A 17,461-nucleotide genomic window follows, 5' to 3' on the forward strand; every position below is an offset into this window, starting at 1 on the left:
TAATAGTTCGTGATAATAATATTGAAAATAATGCTGATTAATATTAATCTATAGGTAATATTGTATATTAAATAGTACATATATTTATACTTATATTATTTGATATAAAACATCATTTCTACAGGCTACAGCTTACAATTTCGATTTAGATTCATCGATGTTTTCAAAAAATCATAATTTTATCTGCTTACTTAAAAAAAAGGTGAAGCTAATTTGAAAAAGAGAAGTTTGTATCACCACAGGACAATGCTTAAAAAGTTTAAAAAATAAATGTATAAGAAAATATGATCCTTGAATTTCAAAATCCATTATTAAAGGATATAAGAGGAAGGAGTGAGCATGTCTTGTGAATAAATCTGTACATACTAAATTATATAATATGGTAAAAACTAGACTTTTGATTAGGTTTGATCTAATGGGCTTACCTAACAAAAAACTTGTATGCGTATCATAATACCAGTAAAAAATGCAGCGTGTATCATAAAAAAATATAAATTATGTATTGATAATTGATAATATATACTTTAATTAAGGAGCCGTTACAGTGACATTTGTTGTCTCCGTCTTACAAGTGCAGAACATAGCAAATTTTACGCTCAGCAGAACACGTTTATTTCCGTTAGTTTAAAAATGAGTGCGAATTGACCTCTTATAAAATTTAAAGCTAAGATTATTATCTAGAAAATGAGATAGGCTTTTTATTATATTTTAATTTTAAAGTGAGTTATGAGTATTTTAAGATGTACAAACAGTTTACAATTTTTAAATACACATAACTCGCTTTTTAAATTGAATTATAATGAAAAAACTTACGTCATTGTCTAGATAATAATCTTACCTTTAAATTTTATAAGAGGTCAATTCGCTCTAATTTTTAAACTAACGGAGATAAACGTGTTCTGCTGTGCGTAAAATTTGCTATGTTACGCACTTGTAAGACGGAGACAACAAATGTCACTGTAACGTCCCCTTAAGTTGCATAGATTAGGTAGGTACACCAACTTTTAATAACATTCATGACTTTTACTCTATCAGGCTATCCATTTGTAGTCTAATTACATATAAATTAGGTATTTTTATTATAGATTACATTATTGATTTCACGTCGTATCTACATTATCCTAACACGTGATCCTAACACAAACGTGCAAGTTATTCGTAATCGTTGTCTATTTAAATCAATCGATTACAATATTATTTTATTCTACATTTAATGGTCATAATATTATTATATTTGCACTTTGCAGGGTATTTGACCAAATTCGAATATTGTTGTAAATCTAGGTTTAAGTATCATATCAACAAATTTAAAAAATACCAATCAAGTGTAAGTAAAAGAATAATTAAGTAATTAAATGTCCCAAAATATTCAAATTATTTTTTTAGAATATACTAATAATATATTAGTTTTGTATATTCTAAAATACATAAACATAAAGTAGGTATTATACCTAAACGTTTTTCAACGTATGGTATCTACCATTCATTATATATACTATAAGTATACTATAGTATTTATCTACTATTTATAACCAATGGTACTACGTAGGTAAAGTAAGGTCATTAATTAAGTTATTAAATGTATAATACCGGATCCACACTGGACGAGAAAACAAAACATAAATTCATCTTTTCCCAACACAGACGGGAATTTATATATTGCCTAAATATTGCCCCTTATTAACGATACACGAGCAGGCCCCTTAACAAGGTTGCTAAGGCAACGAATTTATCGTTACTAATTATAGGTTGCTAGTTATTAGGCACTACAACGCTATATTAAAATTTTATAATATTAATTTCATCTTCGTTATCGTTTGGTTGTCATGGCAATCGTAACAGCAGTCAGAAAAAAAATTATATATACAAGTCACATACCACTCACTTGGTCATCTCTACATCTCAAAAACTACATAACGTACGAACTTGAAATTTGAAATAGTACTGGGTTATCCAATGATCTAGATGTGCGATAATAAAGGATTTTCCGTGACATTCGCATATTTTGAAAGAGGTGGTAAGACAGGGATCTCAAGATCTTGAAATTCGTGGAAATCAAAATGTTTTTGTATACATTTGGTTGCCATTGGTTAATCGGGCAGATCAGTTACTAGCGTGCATCAAATCGTCACGTTTACATGGCTTTGATTAACGAAACTATTATACCAAATTATGTAGCTTATACATACTCAAAAACTTTTAAATTGAATTTGATTAAAATCTCAGAGATTGACATCAGAAAAGTTTAGAGAGTATAAATAGTTTAAATCCACGTTAAAAAATATACCAAGTACTAAATCCAATCCACGACTTGCGGTTGTCCATCTAGGTCAAATTATTACACAAAGCTAGGGTACACTGACGCCGATTTCTGTATGAACTGAAGTAGGTACACTAAAACTGAGATACACTCATTCCGAGATATACACTTATTTAGCATAATATTATAATATATTATACTATATAGGATTTCCCACAAAACCGCACATGGGCGAAGCCGGGATATTCAGCTAGTGTATATATTTGTTATATAAATGTATAAATATATTTATTAAAACATATGGTTTTCGGCTGGATACCAATATTTTTTTCTGACTGTTAAAGTTGCAATTTCAACCGAATAATAATAATATTGATATATTATTATATAATTATAGTTAAATCGTTATTCGGTTGTACATTTATTATATATATTTATATATATAGGTATACTTCGCGTTACATATTTCCTGTTACAGTTGCAATAGTAATTAGACATTAACATATTATATTTAAATAGTAGGTATTTGGCGTGATAACCACAGTACTCAATGATAAACCAATATGAACACGACATAAACCGTAGGTATGTACAAAAAAACATCGAGTCATAAAAATAAAAATGCGCCGCAAGTAAAAGAGACCTTCAAAAATACATTTATATCATATATTATGCCTACCTATGTAATATGATTCAATACTCTTCCGCGCAGCTGAGAAAATATCAAGCTTATAATAATATATATACGTTTTGCATTAACATTTGGTGGGTCCAACATTGAAAAATTGTTAAAATCACCACCTATACGTGTTGCTTTCTGGCGGTAAGCCGATATCAGGGCGATCGCGCTCAAGTGAGTTTTTCCAGTTTTTTTGTCGTGGAGAGAGACCCGAAACTGGACTAAAAATCTATGACCGTTATTCAATGACGAAAAAAAAAAAACCATGCGTACAACGCAGATCGCGCTAGCGCCGGCCCCGTTCGGTATTGTATATTATTTTTTTATTACGTTACGCAGAGGCACGTGCGACTGTGCAGTGTGCTCCGCGACCAGTCCGCACGATGACTCGGCCGATGCATCACGTCGTCTGTCGGCGCCGCGTTGACGCCGCCGCCGTTGTCGTTTTACGGAAGACTATGGTGCTGCTGCTCTTGTTGTTGGTGTTCTCCTTGTCGTCGTTCCCATCGGCCGCCGCCGAGTGCCCGGCCAAATGCATGTGCTTCAAGACGACTGTCCGCTGCATGTTCCTGCATCTGGACCGGATACCCGACCGCATATCTCCGGCTACCACCGTGCTGTAAGTGTCTATACACGGAAGATAATACCAAAATTAAAAAAAATTTCGAATTTAAAAATTTGATTAGTAATTTAATTTGCCCGAGTCTTGCAAATCCTAACGTATCGATCGCATTGTGTTGTATTATTGGCCAGTGACATAATATGTGGATGCAAGGGGGGGGGGGGGGCAATTTTCCGTTTTGTTATTCAACGCCATTTAAATTGTATTTAAATGGGAACTATATTGTTGTATGATTGGTAACAACCCGCTACTATTAAATTATATTCTATAAATATAATAAAAAAAAATTTAAAAAAAAATATGCCCCTCTTTCCACGACCGAAACTTTGCTCAAATACGTCACTGTGTTATGATCCTATATGGGTATTATATCGAGTAGCGTATACGCCTTTTAGCGATCACAACAAATATCCTAAACGCTTATACTAATAAGTCTTAACAATAATTATTATTGTTATGTGCTCCGAAGTCAATTATAAGTATAACTTAAAGACTTCTCGAGTCCTAGAATATCGTTAATTTTTAACGGAACAAATACGTTATTATATCGATAGAAATTTGTAAAAGGTAGAGTCTTGAAGATTTTTGTCATTGCTACAGCCGAGAAAGAAACAAAAATTTAACTTGATCACAGTCATAGTTTTATTATAAATGAAGGGAGTAAATCGCGGGAATGATGTAATAATTACTTTATTAATATATACCTATAGTTCATTCCTCGCATTCACAATTAGCACTCGACGACAATTCGAAAGTGTTCGATGGAAGATAAATTAAATGATTATTAATTTAGAATTATGGGCTCCTAAAAGCTCTGAGAAGTTGTAAAGCAAAACGTTCAATTAACGTCATAATAAAAGTCATTAAGGTTAAAGTTTTAAACCGGGAGTCTCTTATATCGGGATCTTGCATAGATTTTTGTTTTTAAAAACGTAAATCAATTGAATTATAAAACTGTACTCTACTGACCGTTATAGGTGCGACTTACATAAAATGTCTTGAATATAACATGTAAAGTACATATCTACTTTCATTTACATAAAATAATATTATGGGTAATTAAACGCATTTTCTATTTCGTAGGAATAATGTCCCGGAACACTTCAATCTTTTGTTCGTTAGACGTGTATATTATTATGTTTGTATACTGACAGCTGACATTATTTAGGTTAGGTTGGGGGATCTATACTTAGACGTTGTTTGGGGATGTTCTGGGGCCGTCATTATTTCAAATCCGGCCAGGCAGAAGTATAGAATTCCAAGTTTCTGACTGGACGAAAACAACTGTTCATAATACTCAGAATCCATCTTGTAGTATTGTAAACATTGAAAATCGATATCCACTTGAAAGAAATAATATGCAAACCTAAATATACGCAATTGTTTGAGCATTAGTACAAATATTCGGATAACGGGCTGCAGCAGGGCTACAAATGTAATGGTTTTTATCAACTTTGTGTAAGAAATCAAGTACCTTCAAAATTATTTTCATATTATTCGTGTATCAACGAAAATTTACTCACCATATTTTACAAAATATAGGCATAATAATACAGCGTATCCTCATCAAATTGTATTTTTTAATATTGCAGTACCGAGTGACAGAGGCCACAAAGGGTTCAGTTTTTAAAATATTAAATATTTGTATGAATAAAAAATGTTTTTATTCTTTTTACATTTTTCTAGTAACAAAACAAGAATAAAGATGTTTCATATAATAAAGATTAAATTCCCAATGGGTTTAGTGATGTCAGATTGTCAGGGGGTCTAAGATCAATTTAGGTTGAAATCAATCAAGTCTTCTGAAGTGTCCAAGAAAAGAGTTTTATCGTCGAAATCTATTTATTATTGTACTATAATTATCAACAAGTTATTGGTGATCAATGATCATTGTATATATTATAATTAGAAAAGTCTGAATTATTTATTTTATGTTTCTTATTGTAATTATTGCTCAATTAATAGTATACGATAATTCATTTTAAATAAATTGGTAACTGTGATGAGCCATCAACACTTTTTACTTTGGTGAACGATTATTTCAATAATAATTCGTTTAACTTTTATTTCCGGAGAAAAATTATTTTTGATTGTTGTTGACGATGTTGTCAGATAGAGCTTGTCGATTTATTACGTAGGTGCTGTTATAATAATTTAAATCCTACAAATTGCAGAATAATACTTTAAACTTTAAAGGTTAAACAATACAATTGTACAAATATAAATAGTATTAATATGAATAACATCAAACGTTATATCGACAAATATTTATTATTAAATATTTTTATCTTGTTATAGTTAGTATTTTTTAATTTTTTAATTAATTAACTAAAATTGCACATTTTGTTACTAATAATGCAACGAATGCAAGAGTGTTAAAACAGATTAATAGTGCATTATATTATTTCCGTACCGGTCATTATTACAAACGTGTTATATTTTTTTATTGCTTCTCGAATAGCCAATAGGCTTCGAATATATTTATCGTTTTACATTTCATTACTAATGTGTAAGCAGTTTTTTTCTTTGTTTTCTTGTTACCAAAGGCTATATACATAAACATACGTTTAAAAAATAATATTTTAATTACAATTGATTTAAAATATTTGATCACTAATAGTTTTTGCAATATTTTCAATTTAATATTTTTCAGAAACCCTTTTTTAAATAGCATGAATTTACCTAACCTATGTAGGTAGTAGGTATACGATGTTTATTGTGACGTCATATAACACTGTATATCGGCTTAAAATATTATATTGCCTATTATACTAGCCGTTATCTATACATGATTAACCTTCCTATTTATTATGAACAGTAAACACCTATATTTTTAGTCGGTACGCATGAATAGAAACATAATATATAGACTTATGGTTATTTGTATAAACAATTCCAATGAAAAATAGCTCCTATATTTTTATAATACCACACGTTTTCAATGTTTCCATACACATCTTGATGATTTATTTTAATTTATTTGTGCTGATTGAATACTTTATTATAAATATTTAATTTATAGATCAATAGCCTAACTGGATAATTAGTCCTTACTCCTAACCCGCGGAATAGTGGATAATTGCCAACTGTTTGCGGACAATTCCTACCGATGTGGATTTACGTTAGACCTTATTTTTATTCAAGTAGAATCAAATTATGAGGATTTTTGTATAAATTGTCAAGCATTAGGTACTTACTTTAAAACTAAAGATTTTAAGCATTGAAAATGGGTTTTAACATATTTAGTATACAATTTGTTGAAGATAATCTTACGAATAACTTTTTCCTTCACGTATTTATCTGAAAAAACTTTCATCTATGGTTGACGAATAAAGAAAGATGTAGGTATACAAAATGTTTACACTTTTAAAGTCAAATTTTGATAATTCAGTAAGTGAATGACCAAATTTGTTTACGAGTTGTTGGTAGGATCTAAATAAGATAAGACGAGGAATCCAAACTTGTTTTCAAAATAAATAATGCGCAATCTAGATGAATATAAATAAAATATTGCATAATTCAATAAGTATAATACGCATGTTGAATTAAAATGTTTAGATACCTATGTCTTTAAAAATAGTTCACTTAGAAAACATACAATTGTAATTTTTAAACATCCTACCACTTGGTGGTAATTGTCTTATTCTCTGGGTGGCAACTGACCAAAATACCGAGTATCGTAAATACTATGTCTTCACAATTTAAAACTACAATGAGAAATAAGATAAAATGCATGTTTGAAATTCAAACTTTGAGTATGATATATATTTTAGCCGACAGCCTTATATAGGTAGGTGCGTACCTATACAATTTATTATTATTTTCCGCTCGGATGTGTGAAATTAGTAAATATAGGCTTTGTGACGCATAAAAATAATACCAAACTTACAAGACCCATAATAATCTATGATTTTAAGAACCACGTTTATGAAATTGTAGTATTTTTTTATCAATATATAGTAGACATTACATAATATTTTTACGGTTTTTGTTGCATGTAGATTATACAATATACGATATACTACATACATATTATTATAATGAATATAACGAGTGAAAATCGGAATCAGAATGATTATGTTGTTATCATCATTATTTTTCAAAGTCTGAGTATAATGTGTATACATTATACTGTGGTTTATGTTTGTACATCAAGATTAAAAGTATACAAAGAACATCTGGAATAATAATATATACGAGGTGTATATTATGTCTCGAAAAGTACTTAATTTACATGAATATATAGTGATTATTCTTGGCATCCATGGATCAATCGTCCTTGTCGGAAGTTTTAAATCATTGTACAGATTTGAAATTAAGAGTTTACGAAGAATGATTAGTAGGACCTATAGTCAGTACCCGTGTCATATATATATATATATTAGGTATTAATGTATTATATTATACTGATTAGTGATTATTGATTATCGGAATCCAGCCACTATATATTACAATTTATTAATATAAATAAATTGATACATCGGACCTATTGGACCAATATCCAATCTACAATATCGTAATATTATAAAATAAAGTTCAATTAGAAATAAGTAATACAATGAAACTATAAGAGAAAAAGAATAATAATACGATTCCTACGTATATATCGATAGAAAAAATGAGATAAGCGAGAACAGATTTTAAGTAATTATTTATATAAATATATTAGGTAAAATATATGTATAAATAATGTGTGTTTTAAACAGAAATTGGTTGTTAATAACTAGAAAAATTATTTAAGACCTAAAAGGTTTTGAAAATGGTTTTTGAAATTTAATTTATTGTTTTTCTGATTTTCAATCTGTAACATTGTGTGTAAAACTATGTGTAAAACGTGTAAATCTACAATGTAATAACAGAAGTCGATAGTATAGGTATGTATACTTATCTGTTTAATAATCATATTTTATGATAATTTTTTCTTTAACGTATAAAGTATATACAATTAATTTTAAATCATCACACACATTTAAGAGTATCATTGTAATATAGGTAGGTACCCACAATAATTTTTGCATTTTTATCGATCAAAGAAATCACAGAAATAGTTTATCGTATAGGTATGGAAGGTATAGTAGGTATGATGCATAATGCATATAAATATATACATATTTCATTTATACATGACGTTTTTGACGGTTACAGATGGTTTTGTATAATAGTAAATTAAATTATTAATCACAAGATATAGCCTATCGATACTCTGGTCACGATAGGAGTTCTTAAAACGTTTTCGAAGAGGTTCTTAAAAAATAATTTTTTTTCAATTACTTTATACAGTATAGAAATAATATAACGAACTAAATGCGTATATAGATATAACCTAACCTGTGGGTTGTACGAGTCACTGCGAGAAATGAAAAATTACCGAATATTTAGATACACGAGCACATCCCGCATGTCGTATAGAAATAATTTACGTTTAATTGAGTGAATTGCAAAAGATGTACGTTTAGTTAACTAAGAAGAAAATATCCGACAACTATACCATTTGGAATGTAGGATAACTGTAATAACGAAACATTTAAAATATAAGTTATACACTATCTGGCCATATAAAATATTAAATGTAAATTGCTTTGAAATTATAAATTTTCAGACTTACCAAAAAAGTATTTACTTGAAAAAAAAAATAATAATAATGAAGAACCGCCAGCGGAACCGAATTATTCCAATATATTATAGGGGTTGTCGGGTTGAATAATCTTGTGTCATCAATCATCATCGCATATATATACGCGTATTTCTAACATTCACGAAAAAGTGTCGAATCATACTTCCACTAGTCTAGTAGTCTCACAGTAGTTTTTACGTTAGTTCCCGCATATATCAATAACCCTTCAATCATGGGGAACACGGAGTTCTGACATTAATACTTGATGAGTGATGACAATATGAATAATGAATGATCAACGACGTACTTCCGGAAAAAAAAAACGTTTCCTCACAAAGAGTCATTATCTTAAGCAATATTTTTGGAGTTTGTCTTCAAAATACCTTCATATTATTTATTAACACATTAATATAATTATTAGTACATATAATATACCATTGATTGAATATAATAGTTAATCAATGATAGTAAATATTAATACCTATTAATTTCATATCGGATTTCTAGCTTTGGATCGCATTAATATGTAATAATAGTAATAACTTATAATCATATTATTAAAATAATGCCAAAGGTCTTTAAAGTGATTTAATGGCGTATTGGCGTTAAATGAATATAAATATTATCCAGATAAATATTTTTATAAACCTAAATTAAATTCAATAAAGATTCTGTTTTACTTTTATACTTCCAATTTCTTAATTTTTTTTTCCAATTTTCTCCTTCCTACCTAAACCTATAATATTGAATGTATCAACTTAACCATTGAGAACTTAACTACCATTTTTATTTATTTTATTCAACAGGTACTTGGGTACTTCCTATATAAAACCAGCGGTGGGTGAATTACACTACTATAACTTAGTACTCACTACCATTAACATTATACTTTTAGAGTAGTATTTATACTCTATAACGTACATGTATCATAAAGTATAATAATAGCAAATATTTTTTTCAAACATTTCGTTTCGACCTGTGACCTATGCATGGCGCATGCAAACGTGTTGTTATGCCAATAACCCAAGTAACACAAGTAACCGGTTCTATTATATTTTACTGCAGTACAGTGACTTATGTTACTTAACTGGTGTTGGCTATTTGTAATTTGTATACATTATATTTTTATACCATGGTAACATTTACTGGCGTCGTACTACTGCACGGTATACTCATATATCTTCATAGTTTCACAGATTGTAGTTTTTACCACAAACTCTTAAATTGAACGGGTATTATACCTGTGAAATAACCTTTTTCTATATTTTAGTTAACGATACGTTAAAGTTTAACAGTTAAACTATGTTAATTGTTTACATATAACTAAGTTATTTTAATAATGAGAGTATATTATTAATTATAACTATTGGGTACGGGTCAAAATCCTGACGATTCTATCATCGTCATCAAACATTACAATTTATAATGAAAAAAATCTAAACAACATTATGAGCTAAAAAACCTGAGCTTAGGACCACATGACGGGAATCAATCGGGCCGATTATTATTTGTTATTTTCTATCTCTGTTTTCACATTTGAGTGTCGGGTTTTTGAACGAATCCCTTATTATTGTAAATGACTTATTATAGTTGTTAATATAAAGTAAATAAAAAACACGGTTGTCATCAGGTCGGTTATAGTAGAAATCTATATGAAATAAACACTAATTACAGGGACTGGAACCTTTATGATTTTATCGGTTTCGGTTTAGGTTTCGGTTAATACAGGTTTTAACCCTCTTTACTTGACTTTTGCTTTTTATTTTATTTTTATCAATTAAGTACTGTATAAAAAAATTACAATAATAACCTCTATTTAATGGTAAGTATTAATTGTAATAATTGAGTGTACCTATTTTAGAGTTTAGGTAATATAATATCATTAACAAGTATTCAAAATTGTACTAATTTATTTCGTCACCTCTCATCGTATGATAAAATTAAAATATCATAGAAACGACTAAATATAAATACATCTAAGTGGAGCGTAATAATAATTGATTTCTAATTATTAGACATACTACTGGAATCATAATGAATGTTAGATAATAATTATATATCAATATTAATAAGTGATGCCTATACTATAGCTGTATTACCCGACTTCACCTAAGTTAAAATGAATTTATCTTTCAATCGTTTTCTGTTTAGTTTCAGTTGACATAATATAATATAATATACAAACACATTGTCTCATTTTACTTTTATGATTATTTCCATTTCTTAATTATGGTCATATTTTAGATGTAAACACAAAAAAACTGGAGACAGATTCAACGAATAAGTTCAGATGTGGTACGCCGATATTGTATATAATGTGCTGTATATGCATGGTTTTAGGCTATAATATAGATATCATATCATATTATATTGTATATTATGCCTATAGTGCTCGTCAAACTTTGGGTAGGACGTTCTGAACACGATCGTATTTTGCTGGGTATCCCGCGTATAATATAATATAATATAATATAACAGTTAAAAACAGATTTATTTTACCGGCGTGGCGGCAGCCGAGTCACACGAATCTCGTCATTTGGATTTCATAAAATATAATATATGATATTTTTTTGTTTTTACTATTTTACGATTTTGGATCGAGATTTCACAAGAACAAAATAACCGGTTATTATTGTAGATCATCGCAGTGCCTATATAACGACGTTTCGATAAAACGCACTAAATATAATATGCGTCAATAAATCATCGAGTACGATCTTTATAACAATAATAATTATATATATACTCGTCGTTGATCGTGTTCGCTAAAGTTTAACTGTTCTGCCAAAACCAAAATCATAAAGTAGGTAGATGTGTAATAAATAAACAAAATATTATAATATATTATATGCGTAAGACGTGACGAAAGAATATTAAAATTGTTTACGTACCTACCCGTAGTACCGTTAAATTGTGCTATTTTTTTTTTACATTTTTGAACCATTCAATCCTATAATTTGGTCAGAATTAATCATCGCACTTGACAGAAGATTAACAAAACAAAAGCGTATGTTGGATCGTGTAGACGTTGGTTGCTAGTAGTATAGTATAATGGGAATTAACTTATCTGTTAGACTTTTATCCGTGGGGTATTTAGATCTTAGGAATTTCGACTTGGATATTTTAGTACAGGAAGTTTTAACCTATATTCTTATATAGTATATAACATATTTATAAATGTTAATACATAATATAATATTACATATTAATAATATACGAATCAAATTATTAAAAATGTATTAATTAATAGATTAACAAAACAATTTTTTTTAAATTATCTCTTAAAATAGTGTTCACCATTTAAGTAAGCATCTTAGTAAGTAAGTAAATACTTAGTAGTAATAAGACTATAACTGTTAATGATAGAGCTCCTTACGCTCATTTAACTAAATGCCTATTGCAATAATTAGTGTAAATATTGTAATTTTACTATTTAGTTCAGTACACTATAATATATAGTCAACACTACACATCGTACCCGAACGATGCTACTCAAGACTGGCCAGTAAGTTCAGACTAGGTCATCTAATTACATTCAAATAAAATGGCTTGTATATAGTAAACTTCAGTTATAACTTAAATATACATGCTCAATGTTGCGCACAGCTGTCCTGCTGGAGTTACAATATACGAAGAACATTTATATTTAGTTCTAGTTTGCATAATAATTCATCAAAACTTTTGATAGACATCAGGAAATATATTTGAAAATTGCTTCACCTTCCCTGAGTTTCAGAAACGCGTTAGAAATGAACTTTTTAAAGACACGATTTATTTTTTAAGCTATTTATTATTATTTTTTTTTTACATAACAGTAGCCAATGAAAAAAATGTATAAGACGTCTTTTTTTCGATCGTTTATCCGCGTATATAAATTATAAAATATATGAACCTAATAACTAACAGGTTGAGGTTTTGGTTTTTAACTATATTTTGATGACTGCCAACAATGATTTAAAAATTTCGTTTTCTATTGCCATGGTATATAAAATTGAAATAAATATTTGATATTTTGTGGTTGTATTTAAATACGTCTTAGAAATAATAATGAAATTAGGTATTTGCTATTCATTAATTGATCATATCAAAATATTATGCATAATCGAAAATAATAAACTTAATGATAAAAAACTCATAAATGAGAAACAATATTGGGTAGTATCAGTTAAAGGAAATTATTATATATTTAGTGAGACCCAAATGTGGTTGTCATGGCAATGTACAAAATTTCACCGAAAACCAAATTTGGGTCTCATGGCAACACTGGACAAAATTATAAAAACCCACACGGGGCTCGCTCGATCGCTGTTAATAATAAACACACAAATAATATACAGATAGCCTCCCCGCGCACTGCTCCATATATAATTATATATATATATATATAATTTATGGATATTATAATATACTTTTGAGTTTCGCTGCTGAAAATTGGCGATTGCCGCCGCGGTGCACAAGAATTGGTTGGTGTTAAATAGCCAGGCCGGAAACCGAATCTATTAATAATAATCAGCCAGTGCCCATTGTCGCTGTTCCAGGACGTTGCAGCAACACGTGTTGATGATCTCTCGTGCGAGCGTCTAGATCGGTCCACATTGATTGTTGTACGCATTTTTAGGACTGCGTTCTATATATTATTATATATAAATATGTTTATATACATTATAATGCGCATAGTGCTTCAGTGTTTTGAGTTTTCCGTTCAAACGTTGAGAACGATCTCATGTTACCGAATGCAATCGAATACCTATTTTCCGTTTGGTGAATATGGAGTATTTAAGGACACGCACTATTACGATAGCTATATTATGATTTGATAATAAACACAATTATAAATATACCTCGATATTTTTCGTCCCCCAAAACCCCAGTGTTGATATTATTTCACACGATTTATGAGATTTTCGAGGGTTGGCGTCACACGGCGCCATTATACGACCGTCATAGGGGATCTCGAAAATCGTATACGACCATATAGGCGCACTTCCCGGTTAAGTAAAATATAGTGCTAACACAATGCATGTTCTCCCGGCAATAAACACTCCTATAGCAACAGTAGCACCCTGCCAATATACCTATGTGTGTCAACTGTCTATGCTTGCGTGACAAAATAGAAATTTTGAGGATCTAATTTTTCTTAAGTATCTTCCTGAAAATACATACGTATTGCATTTAAATAATTTTTATAAATTAATTAACTCAAGCTACTGTATAAGTATATCTTAAGTACCTTCAAAAGTACCTATTCCGTTTTCAGTTTCGCAAAACGCAAAATAGTTTTTCGATTGCACTCACTATCATATTGAAATTATCTTAAACGTTTGTACGGAAAACACATTGTCTGAATGTAACTACGTATTGGTAGGTTAGGTAGCAACTGTAGGCTTATAGGAAAACGATATTACTATGTATTACTACCAAGACTAATAAATAAAAATAAGAACAACAACAATAATAATAATGATAATAGTATTGGGTACATCATAATATTGTAAATTATAATTACAATAATCTCGCCATAGTTATTAGACGATAGGTAGGTACATAGTACATATAGTCTACTCTTGTAAATTGTAATGTCGGTGGCAGCCGTATTATAATATATAATCATTTATGCTTGGACGTATATGAGCTGGAAGTTAATTTTGTTGGCCGGTCCGAGCGATCGCATCACGACCAAAAACATTTCGTTTAACGGTTAAACTCCCGCTGATAATTGGTAATTTTCTGACATGTTAAGTTTTTTTATATCGGTATGTCGATTTAAAAACGAAACGACACGAAGATGCGATGTATTACAGCGGCTATTAAACCCATTAAAAAACGCCGGTGAGACGTCCCCTATTAATAGGCATACAAATTTGATATAAAAATGAAAAGTGACGACGACATTTTGAGGGCATCTCATATTGAATAGGTAGATATTATAAGTTTTCACTATATGCGTTAAATATATTTAACTTATTTCGTGATATTTCATTTTTTAAATTCGTTTAAATATATACATTTTTATAACTGTTGTAACTTTTCGTTACGATAATAATTTGAAAAAAAATTAATATTATTTAGGTATACCTACCTTTCAAAACGTCATTATATTTCTAGTTTAATGATGGACGTGCTTTGCTCTATCATTGTTCAAAAAACTTGCATAGTTATATAATAGCCGATTATTATAACAGTGGTGTCAATGCGTGTTTGTGTCCCGAAAATTATCGGTGCGGTGAGAGTCCAATAAATCACGATAATAATAAAGTTCACTCTATATTTTCATCGTTCGTGCGCGTTTAACTATATGCTCATTATAATGTTAAAAGTACGAAAACGCGGTACGTATATGTGTAATATATACCTATACCTAGTTATATTTTACGCACTATCTAAATATATATTATACATTGGTATGTTATTATTTATTATCGTAATCGTTTATATACCTAAGTATTAAAAAATAATATATACACGCGCAGGAATAGGTATGTATCACATATATCATAATATTATTATGTGTGCATAACACACGCTCTCGTCGGATAAATGAGACGTCGGATGAGAATCGGCAGACCGTGTAAATATAATATATATATATTATATTGTTATTTATTATATTATTATATCGTTATGGGTGTACGTGGAAAATAATATTATTATCTTAGCTCGGAGGGTTTACTCAACGCGCCAGAGTGCCGGACTGTTTATGTTATGTATAAAATATTATAATACATAATATTATGTACATATAATACCTAATATTACAATATGATATGGGCCGATTAGTGCGCGAGAACACGTCCATATTATACCGTAAAAACGTTCTAGATCGGATGTTGTTCGCCGGGTCCTGTGTATAATTTATTAACGACCGGTTACGTGCTCGTTCCGATACGTTTTTCACGTCCGCAGGACCCGAGGCGATCGCTTAATTTTACGCCGGGTGGAGGAAAAATAAATAAGTACACAAAAACGGACCGTGTCCTTTCCGCCCTGCCATGTACATACGTGAATTAGTGAATATATAGGTTGTAGGTATAATGGTTTAGGTATGAGCTCTTGTTTCGATGTCGTCGCGAGTATCTCGGAGGTGGCGTTTGTTGGGCTGTCGCCGAATATTGGTTCTCGAGTTGTAATACCCCGCTGACCAAATTTTGGCTGCTGAGCCGAACCTGCTATAAATTATAATATTTAGTTTCGTCTTAAGGTTTTTAAGTCTGTTGCTAAAGTTAAATTTCAGTTTGACTTTATAACAACTATAAGAAATATACGAAATCACGAATATCCGTATACAAACAATAATAAATAAATTGTAATAATATTATATTCAAAATTTCAAAATGTACATTTTTAAATTAATTATTTGATATAATACGAATAATAATATTAAAATATTATTTATAAAACAATTATTTTATGTCAAATGAACAATTATTTTTTTAATGAAATCGTAATATGAGTACAATATTATCATATGGCTTGCGCAGTCCTAAGTCAATACAAGAAAAACAAGTAAAAACGATAGATTACCTTTATATGACGTTGCCTATATAACCAAAGTACCTACCTAATCATATATTTTATAAAACTGATCGTTGCGATTCAGCACCGTGCAAAGAACGCAGAGAAGAAATTTATGTTGGGCAAACAATTTACATCTAACAACACGGAAGGAATAAAAACGTGTTTGTTGTGTGCCTCGCATCTCGGTTAACGATGTTAGTGTTAAGTAGTTTGTTACTTCAAACAAAGGTCCTTTTTATTTTACATAGTATATATAGATAGACAATATACATAATATATTTAACAGTACCTATTAGAGACTATAGTGGTGGTTATTTGATGTGTTAAGTTGTTTTTTTTTTTTTGTCGCTTTTCAAGTTTTTGTTTACGTATTTATTTTTGATTTTTTATTTCAAACCACAAGCAAAAACACACATAACGATACATTATTATTCTTATCTCCAATCTCGATTTGTGGCTATTATAATATTGTACGGTTAAACGATTCGAGACGATAATTAGATGAAGTAATTATAAATATAAAATATTATTATCATTATGCCCTCCGGGGGAGATTCTGTACCTATATACACGCACTCTAGGTACACACTTGTATACCTACTACCGGTGGCGCCACTCTTTTACTTTTGGCAGACTTATATAAATTATAATATTATATAATGTATTTATAGGTATAGTAAACCATTTAATAATTAGATTGCCGTGGCACTGTGGCAGTAAGGACGCTAAAAATAAAAGTGTGATGCTGTAAAAGAGTGTATATTATTGTAT

At 29.8% G+C, this 17,461-nt stretch overlaps 1 protein-coding gene across 1 annotated transcript in view; it reads left to right on the forward strand.

Moving 5' to 3' along the window:
• Window positions 1–3,286: 3,286 nt before the first annotated feature.
• LOC132938275 (peroxidasin) overlaps window positions 3,287–17,461 on the forward strand; it is a 37,256-nt gene continuing 23,081 nt past the window's right edge. Inside the window, exon 1 of the mRNA XM_061005023.1 lies at window positions 3,287–3,558. Within this exon, the coding sequence (XP_060861006.1) occupies window positions 3,323–3,558 (236 nt within the window). The 5' untranslated portion in view covers window positions 3,287–3,322. The remainder of the gene's footprint in view (window positions 3,559–17,461) is intronic.

The sequence above is a fragment of the Metopolophium dirhodum genome, chromosome 2, assembly GCF_019925205.1.
Source record: "Metopolophium dirhodum isolate CAU chromosome 2, ASM1992520v1, whole genome shotgun sequence".
NCBI classification, from domain to species: domain Eukaryota; kingdom Metazoa; phylum Arthropoda; class Insecta; order Hemiptera; family Aphididae; genus Metopolophium; species Metopolophium dirhodum.